The sequence below is a fragment of the Arachis ipaensis genome, chromosome B5, assembly GCF_059453495.1.
Source record: "Arachis ipaensis isolate K30076 ecotype BB chromosome B5, ASM5945349v1, whole genome shotgun sequence".
Taxonomy (NCBI): Eukaryota; Viridiplantae; Streptophyta; class Magnoliopsida; order Fabales; family Fabaceae; genus Arachis; species Arachis ipaensis.
This window is the reverse complement of record NC_142440.1, coordinates 113,063,736-113,073,721: the sequence shown is the minus strand read 5'-3', so window position 1 is coordinate 113,073,721 and position 9,986 is coordinate 113,063,736. Positions and strand designations below refer to the sequence as shown.

The 9,986-nt window shown below is 31.6% G+C and overlaps 2 protein-coding genes across 2 annotated transcripts; both read left to right on the top strand.

Annotated features, from left to right (window-relative positions):
* The first annotated feature begins 1,216 nt into the window (after window positions 1-1,216).
* LOC107643770 (uncharacterized) lies at window positions 1,217-2,367 on the top strand. The gene has a single exon (XM_016347506.3). The coding sequence runs from the start codon at window positions 1,292-1,294 to the stop codon at window positions 2,048-2,050; it is 759 nt and encodes a 252-aa protein (XP_016202992.1). The 5' UTR covers window positions 1,217-1,291; the 3' UTR covers window positions 2,051-2,367.
* A 2,318-nt stretch (window positions 2,368-4,685) lies between these two features.
* LOC107643769 (Peroxidase superfamily protein) lies at window positions 4,686-9,321 on the top strand. Its single transcript, XM_016347505.3, has 4 exons — window positions 4,686-5,225; window positions 5,980-6,171; window positions 7,578-7,743; window positions 8,699-9,321. The coding sequence occupies exons 1-4, from the start codon at window positions 4,986-4,988 to the stop codon at window positions 9,127-9,129; spliced, it is 1,029 nt and encodes a 342-aa protein (XP_016202991.1). The 5' UTR covers window positions 4,686-4,985; the 3' UTR covers window positions 9,130-9,321.
* Window positions 9,322-9,986: the final 665 nt, after the last annotated feature.

Genomic DNA, 9,986 nt, shown 5'->3' with positions numbered 1-9,986 from the left:
ATGGTCGACTTTCGTGATATATTGAAAACATTTCTTGCATCGTTGCTTCGTTAGTGACATACTTCATCTCAAATTGTATGAATCTTCCAAATACTATTACAGGATATCTGTACACAACACTAGTCACTCTTTTCAATATATGATGATCTATCCTTTCACAAATTAATCCTTTTAGTTCTTCAAATAATATGGTGAAAGGAACAACAATATCACATAGATTCTCACACATAAATTTTACACCTTCAGATGTTTGAAATAAAATTTGACCATTATAATACACTCTCAAACAAATTCTATCACCCATTTTTTTCAATATTTTTTTTAAAAAATTAGATACAACAGCAACAAATTTACAAGAATGAAAAAAGAAAACAGAGATGTAGAGTAGGAAGAAGAACAATAAGACAAGAAAGATGAATGTGAAGCCTGGCTGAGACCTTATTTGTAGCCGTTGCAATTCTTTTTTTTTTTAAGTTTTTTAACAAGTCGCCCCCACCATACCTCAAGTCGCCCCCATCATCTATCAATTCGCCCCCTCCATTTTGTTCTATGAAAAAAAAAACTTCCTAGATCTATGCAGTCATCGCTCTCCCCGTTTTCTAGCTTTTCTTTTTCGTTTTCCGTTCCTTCACAAATCGTTGGCAGCGATTTCTGCCACTTTCCAATATTCAAGTAAAATCCAGATTCACATCATAACGGGAAATAACACCAAAAGCACTTCAATATTAAAAATTTACCTAAAATTCTTGTTAATTTAAGCATCGGAGTTCTTGTAAATACCAACCCCACCTTTACTAAGACGTTGGACTACGACACTTCGGCACTCGAAGACGTCGGATACAACTCCGACATCGGATACAACTCCAATAGGAACTTGAATTTCGCATTTAGGCCAAATCATAGTTTTCAGTTAACCCCCAAAATATAATCATTTGTTGTATTCAACAACTAAAAAAAAAATTATCAAATAATTGTTATTTGTTTTATGATCAGTGTTTTTTTATTTTTGGTCAATTCCACCTTTGCCTCAGTTATCTTTTTTAATAAAATAGTTAATGTTAATTATCTTTTATTTATCTAAGAAATTACTTTGTAGATAATGTATTTTATCTAAACAAAATATTGAAATTTTATATAAAAAATATATAAAATAAAAATCAACTTTAGAAAATAAAAAATATAAATTATTTTCCCAAACCATTCTCTGACTGGTACCAGGCAAAACCCTCCAGTGCAGACATCCCACATATCTCCCTCCAAAAACAAAAGGCAAGGCAGTGAAACCAGGAAAATGGAGGACGTAATAACAGAAGCATCCCCTCCTTCAAGATTCTTAGAGGAAGATCTCAACACCTTCACACCCCCATCTCCACCCGTTACCCCTTTTCCCTCCCTCCACTTCCCCCAACACCAACAGCAACAACAACCCCTAACCCCCAAACTCCTCATCATAGCGCTCTCTCCCATTTCCCTCTCTCTCTTCCACCCCCGCCTCCTCCCTCCCTCCGTTCCCCTCCTCGCATCCCTTACACTTCCCAACACCAACCCCATCACTCTCTCTCCTCTCACTCCCAATTCCTTCCTTCTCTCTGTTCCCTCTTCAATCCCCTCACACCACTCCCACGCCATCGCTAAAACCCTAATTGCCCACCAAATCCGCCCCGATTCAGTCCTCATCTTTGATTCCCTTTATCCGTCAAATTATCGCGGCCGTCTGCCGTCTGATGAGGCGGTTGCCTTCAAGCTTGACACCTCCGCCGAGCGGAAGGCCGCCGAAGGGGAGATGATTCTAGAAGGACTTGAATATTACCCTTCTGGAAGCGTTGTGGATGGGCTTGCCGCTGCGTTCTTGGCCAGGTGCCAGCTGTTGAACCTCAGGGCGAGTTTGTGTGTTTCCTGGCCTGAGTTTGATCGTAGCGTCATGGCGTTGATTGAGCACTTGCTTCGGAACGGAGTGCTGCGTGGTTGCGATGGTTTGAGGTTTGGTAGTCAGGTCTTGAGGTTTGGGAGAAAAAAAGGGCGTGGGTTTGAGTCTGAGTTATATACTTGACTGTGACTGAATTTCTTTATAATTTTCTTTAAGGCATGGATTGCAGAACTTAAATTGTTGAATTTTTGGTTTGGTTGGAAAAGCAGATTTATTGATTTGCGATATAAGTTAGCTTTGGGCATAGTTGTGTTGAAACATTAGTAGTAGTTGCCTTCTTAGTCTATTAAGTTTTTTTGGTTTTGGTATGATTACAGGAACAGCAGTTAACAATGGAATTGTTATATTGGTGTTAAATTTTCAATCTAGGATTTTGTTCAACACTCAATTTTAGTTGGATAATTTTATTTTACACCTCTCAGCCTGTTTTGAATTGAAAACTCTCTCAATGCTACTGTTGTTGTGTTGTTTTCTGAGCTAATTGTTGTGTAGCCAATGGAAAAACTATTTTCTTGATGTTTGTTGAATTGAATGGATGATCTGTTATGTGCTGTGTACTTGAACTGATGGATTCATTAGCTTAGAAAATGAAATATTGGGCCAGAGTTTAAAAAAATTATGTTATCTGGTATATTGAACATAGCATCATCCATGTTGCATCTGCACTGTTCAAAACAACAGGGGAATTAAATATGGAACTCGGGATACTTTTCATCATGTTTGTCTTTTAAAACTCACAGTAAATAGGGAAAATAATAAAGAGATAGAAGAAGGTTCTAGTAATAATAAGGAGTGAATTTTATTGGTTAGATTCCAGTTAGAACCATTCTGTTACAGGAATTAATTACATACTCCGCTATAATTAGTCTCATAGGTGCACCACGTGTAACATTACTATTAGTCAAAACATCAGAATGTATCATTCTGACTCAAGGAGTTTTACCCCTTCTATCTTATGATGGTATCAGAAGCATTCATTTGAGGAAATTCCTCTTCCTTCTTCGTTTCTTTCAACTTTCATGGCTAAAGGCAACAGCAGTGCTGCTTCATCACAACCTTCCACTACTATCCCCAAATAATCCTCCCCTTGATCCCTCTCTTAATCCGTCCAGCTCTTACTATGTCCATCCCTCTTTGAATCCCGCCGTTCTAATCTTGAAGACGATCTTAACCGGCCACGATTATATCCCCCCCTATTTGTATTATCCTTCTTCTCATCTTAATGATTTTCCTTTTAATAAAGGAAGTTGCATCATAAATTAATGGCACCCAAACCCATTATATAGAATTCCCACAAATACTCTATAAGATACATCAAGTGAAAAAAGAAATGAATTTAATAATGATTTGAGAAAATGATCAACAACCACGACAAAAAAGTTTTGTCCCACTAGTTGGAATTGGTTATATGAATCAAACGATACTACTGAACAATATCATGTATCATGTCTATAATGAGATTGTTTATATATAGATCTCCTTTGACCATCTTATGTATGGTCTTTTAGGATCTTCTTCTACCATTATATTTTGTCGATCTTTTCACATGTCCAATCCCTTTGAGAAGAGATCTTATCATCTTTCTACAATAAATGTTACTCCAATTTTCTCTTTTATATTTTCGTTCTTCATTTTGTTCATACGTGTGTGGCTGCTCATCTATCTCAGTGTCTTCATCTCTACTACATTTAATTTATATTCCTGACATTTTGTTCTATATAACATAGCTGGCCTAATGATAGTGCAATAAAATTTTCTTGAAATTCTAAAGGTACTTCTTGGTGCAATAAAATTTTCTTTAAATTTTAAAGGTACTTTTTTGTCACATATAAAATCGGACGCATTCTACCACTTTGACTACTCCATTTGTATCCATGTTTAATATGAAGCTAGAAGAATTGTTGCATGGCCGTGAACGATGCAAACATTTTTTGGGGTGCCCTAATGATGTTACCCTCTTGGTAGTTGGTACTACTTGCTTCATAACTCCATGTCTCCATTTTGAGATAGATGGAAGCTGAAATAAGAAAAGCTATATATCGAACAAATGAAAGTCAATATGGATTAGAAATTTGAAGATGTCTGTTATGTAATTTTGCACGTTTACAGATGTTGAATTATAATCTTGTACTTCACGATCATGACTTTACCCCCAACGAATCTTTACTTTGCAAAACCAGCAAGAATCGGAAACAGTCAAACATGCGTGCATATTATTATTATTATTATTTGAAAAAAAATGGAAAAAGATATTGCTAACGTGCTGATTGACACTACAAAATATTTGGCGTGTGGAAGACAATAACCAATAACCCATCACTCTTGAAAAGAAGGCTTTTAATTTAGAGTTATGTTATTTTCACTCTCTTTTATAATTAGATGAAGTATGGAATTAATAGAATATGGTCATTATATCCAATTTAATAATGAAAAAGAGTGATTCAATTTAATGTTTACAGAGAAGTAAGTAGAACAATAACTTTTTTTTATCTTTAATTTGCGGCAAGAAAATGAGATTGATTATTATGTAATACAGAAAATTAAGATGATGCAAGCAAGATGGTTAAACCTAATATGTTCAATGTTGGACTGTTAAAACCTTTCTAAAACACTTACGACAGAAAAGCTGACAACAAAATTTGGAACATATTAGTTGGCTAATTTAATTTCATAAACATTAACCATAAAGTAGAGATTAGCTGTTATTGTTTTAGGTTTGGTGACTAGCCTTCCATAGAATTGTTCATGGCGGGCGCACAACTATTAATCACTTTCTTTTTTTGTTATCTCTTTCCCTCTCTTAATCTTTCTCATTGTGGAGAATGTTAATTACTTTTAGTTTGAGAAACCACCAACTTAGTCATAATTAGTTGCATCTTCTCTTGACTCTTAGAAACTTCCTTCAAAATACTCAAACATCCTCTCCAATACTCTCTTACTTCTTCACTACTTATATATTCTCTGATTCCCAACCATCTCTCCCACCTTAGCACTTTTCTCAATAACATTGGAAATAAAAAGATTAAAAATAAAAACAGCTCCAAGTTAAGTATTAGCAATGGCACATTGTTCTCTTTTTCCAAAATCCTACTTCCTTCATGTTGTTCTCATTATGTTCACCTTTCTTGTGGCTACAAGATTGTATGCAAGTGAACCTCCTCTTACGCTCGATTACTACGCATCGACTTGTCCCACTGTGTTTGATGTTATAAGGAAGGAAACAGAATGTGCCGTGCTCTCTGATCCGCGCAACGCGGCCATGATAGTTCGGCTGCACTTCCATGATTGCTTTGTTCAGGTACTGAGAAATTCTACTACATACTTCACCATGATATTACTATTCACATGTTTTCCTGTATCAAATTCATTTACATGCTTAGTAATTAGTATTGTATGATTAGTTTTAGTTACTGGAGGCTAGTTTGATGAGTACTGTCACAGTCTGTTTTCTTTTGTTTTAAGAGGAATTATTTTTAATAATAAATTAATATAACTGAAAATTTGATATCGACAATTCTTAAATATAATAAAAATGATTTATTATGCCTTCTTCAAAAAAGATTAAGATACAGTAAAAAAAAGTGTAAAGTGACAAAAAAATGTACACTTCACACAAATTTGCTCTTAAAAAAAAATTATCAATAAAATCTTCTAAAATAGTAAACGTAGACATATTATTTTTAAATTAACTCTATGATTAGGGTAGAAGTCTTAATTTGAACTAAAACAATGTTATATGACTAGCAAATACATATTATCATTTTTTGTCAACATTTGACCAATAATAATTTACACATAAAAAACATATAATTTATATCTATATTTACCAGAAATTTGCATACATGAATCAAGCTTTTAAATACAACGGTATGATATGAACGTGTATTTTGTCGGTATAGATTTTCTAAATACTAAATAGGTTCATAACTATAGAATTTGGAAATTGCTCAGATTTTCTTTACTATCTTAGTGTATATATTATACGAAGCCAAGTTCAATTAGATTATGGGCAAACTTTAAATACACATCTAATTGAATTTGACATTGATCAGGGATGCGATGCATCAAATTTGCTTGATGACACCGTCACACTTAAAGGTGAAAAGAAAGCAGCTACCAACATCCACTCTTTGAAAGGATTCGAATTAATTGATCAGATCAAGAACATGGTTGAGTCCGAGTGCCCCGGAATCGTCTCCTGCGCTGATATTCTTACAATTGCAGCTAGAGATGCTGTGATTCTGGTAAAAGAAACAACTAGTTTATATTATAGCACAAGGGGAAGAAAGTGCAATTAGAACTCCCAAAACTTTAACTCATATATACTTTATTCCTTAAATTTTTTAAACAATCATACCACTTGTATATAAAAAATTAGCTACCAAATCAGTTATCATTATAAAATATATATTGAAATAACATTAAAAATAAATTAATCAATACATATACTTATATATAAATACATAAGCATTGATTTGGTAATTAATTTTTATGTGCATATAGCACTCTTGTTTTCCAAAATATATAATCTGGCATTTTTGTTTTACAAAAGGTATAATCTCAAAGGTTGCATGATGTAGGAAAAGGCTTTTATTAGAAGAAGAGTAAAGTATCGTTTTTATCCCCAACATTTAGGGTACGTTCTAAAGTTATTTCTAACGTTTCAATCGTCCTATTTAAGTTCGTGACGTTTTAAAATTGATTCAATGTTGTCCTGCAGTTAGGGATCCGTTAACAGAATTGACGGCGGGACAAAATTGAGACGATTTTGAAATGTTAAGGACTTAAATAGAATGAAAACGTTGGGGACAAAAACGATACTTAAAAATAAATTTTAATTTTATATTTCAATAATATCAATTTTTTACCGTACATAGTATTCAATTATTTTTTAATCACATCTAAGTAAATTATATTACACTTAATTACATTACTTTTATTCTAAATAAATTTATTTTTTTATAATTTTATATTTAAAATAATATAATTTTTTATAAATAAATAAATTTTACACTTTCATTCTAATCACATTACATTATTTATTAGAATGAAAGTGTAAAATTTATTTATTTATAAAAAAATTACATTACTTTAAGAGTAAAATTATAAAAAAAATTAATTTATTTAGAATGAAAGTAATGTAATTAACTGTAATTTACTTAGATGTGATTAAAAAATAATTGAATACTATGTACAATAAAAAATTGATATTATTGAAGGATAAAATTAAAATTTATTTCTATGTATCGTTTTTGTCCCCAACGTTTTCGTCCTATTTAAATCATAACGTTTCAAAACCGTCTCAATTTTGTCCCACCGTCAATTCTGTTAACGGATCCCTAACTGCAGGACAATATTGAATCAATTTTGAAACGTTAAGGATTTAAATAGGACGATTGAAACGTTAGGACAACTTTGAGACTTACCCCAAATGTTAGGAATAAAAACGATACTTTACTCTTAGAAGAAAAATCAATATCAATATAAAATTGTTTTTCTGTTAACTACTGGAAAATTGTATAGTGTTGAACACATTTTAAAAATATAAAATGCATCAATCAAAATAAGGGGAGGTTAATGTATTCTTCCTACTATTTATACAATGTTGTTATTGGAGTTATGTCATGAACTTCCCATTCTATCCCTGTAGGTAGGTGGACCATATTGGGATGTTCCTGTGGGAAGGAAGGATTCTGTAACTGCAAATATTGATCTTGCAAACACCAATCTTCCCACTCCAGATGAAAGCCTTCTCTCTATCATTTCCAAATTTCTTTATCAAGGCCTCTCTGTCACAGATATGGTAGCCCTTATAGGTATGTTCAAATTATCATCAAGTTTTCTCATTAATAATAAAATAAGAATATAAAATTAAAAAATGCAATGGTTTGTTACGGTAGGTGGCTGATTTTGTAACGTACACAAAGTAATCTTGCCAAATTATCTATACAAAGTTTTTGTAAGGCATAAAATTCGATGTTGTCTACATGGAAGATTTCTGGAAACCAAACCACATGCAAAGTTATACTTATTTTCTTCTCTTTTATTTGTTGTCATTATCATCTTTTACTAAATTATTAGACTAATGTATTTAAATATAACTATTTTTCTATTTAAAAATGTTATTTGTACACCAAAATCAGTTACTAAAATCAGCTACTAATATATTTGTATATAAATACATGTGTGGTTTAAATTATTTTAATGTGTATTTGTATTTCAATATGTATTTTATATTGGTAGCCGACTTTAGTGGCTAATTTTAGTATACACGTAGTATAACTCTTTTCTAGTTATTAACAGTTCACCAACTCTAGCTAGCATACGAATATTAGAGTTGGCTAACCGTAAGTTTGAAAAAGATAAAAAATAAAGGCAACTACTCCCATGAAGATGCCAAAAACATCTTCTCATGATGATTTTTATTTAAAAAGTGTAACTTATTTGTTTAGCAACACTTTTACTTTAAATAAAAATCAAGCCCTACAATCTATCATCCAATGGTCAAAATGAAATATCTTCACATGATGACAATCATACAATCTTCATTGGAGTAGCCACCAAAAATAAAAAGCCATCGTTTGAATTATTACCAAAAACAACACTAACATGTATTTAGTTGGACTCCCACTTTTACCAAAATTGTCCTTTAACTTCTTCAAGAAAATGTAAAGGACCAAAATACATGCAAAAATCTTTTTTGAATCAGTATGCACCGTCTCCAGAGTCCAGACCACATTTTTAATCTTTTTCTAATCATAAATCCTGCAGGAGCTCACACTATTGGCATGGCAAGGTGTCAGAGCTTCAGATCAAGAATCTATGGGGACTACGGATTCACTTCAGTGAAGAATCCAGTTTCAGAGAGCCAACTCAGCAACCTAAGATCTATGTGTCCACCAATTGGAGGAGGAAGAACAGACAATAACATATCAGCAATGGATTATGTTACCCCTAACCTCTTTGACAACTCTTTCTACCAATTGCTCCTAAATGGTGAGGGACTTCTCAACTCAGATCAGGAAATGTACTCAAGTGTGTTTGGAATCCAAACAAGGGAGCTTGTTAAGAAGTACGCAACGGATCCTCTGGATTTCTTCAGGCAATTCTCTGAATCCATGGTGAAGATGGGAAACATTACGAATTCCGAGAGCTTCGTAACGGGAGAAGTCAGGAAGAACTGCAGATTTGTCAATACATGAAGCTCAGTTGTGTGTGTTTTTGTTTTTATCCATGCAATGTTTTGTTTGTTTGTTTTTCCTACACAAGAAGAAGAATAGCCTAAGGAGGCCACTCAATCATATAAAAACGCCTAAAACGTCTTTTTTTTAAAGATGTTTTCATATTGTGTTTTAATTGATTTCTGTATAATTTATTCGGTATTCCTCATTACATATTATTAAATTCCTCAAAATATTTTCTTTCCAAAAACAATAAAAAATATTTAATTTAGACTAAAACAAAAAAAGTAATAAATTAACTATTAATTTTTTTTTAAAAGGTTATTTACATAAAAAAATATATCACATTCATAAAAAAAATTATATATATAAAACAAGCTCTTAAAATTTTTATAAATAAAAAAATAATTAATTTATATTCGTATAATATATAAAATAATTACTATATTATTATTATATTATATATTAAGATTCACTAATTTAAAATTTTTTTTATTTTTAATATAAACGTTAGAAATAAATAAAATTTTTATAACTAAATGTAGTGTAACAAAATATATATAATATTAATTAGTTTTTAAAAAATTCTAAAAAAATAGTTTCTTTTATTTTAGTAAAGTAACTATTTATTAAAGTAGATAAATTAATTATTTTCTTCTCATATACAATTTTTTTAAGACATAAAAGTAATTAATTAGGATATTGGTTAAGATAATTAAAGTCATTATTTCATTAATTTTTTAATTTAAAGAAAAATCCTAGTTAATTTTGGTATAGAAATTTCGAATTTGAAAACATTGATAAAAATTATGTTGAATTTGATTTATTTGATTCTCATTTAAATTAATCACTACATAAGTTAAAGTTCTCTTTTAAAG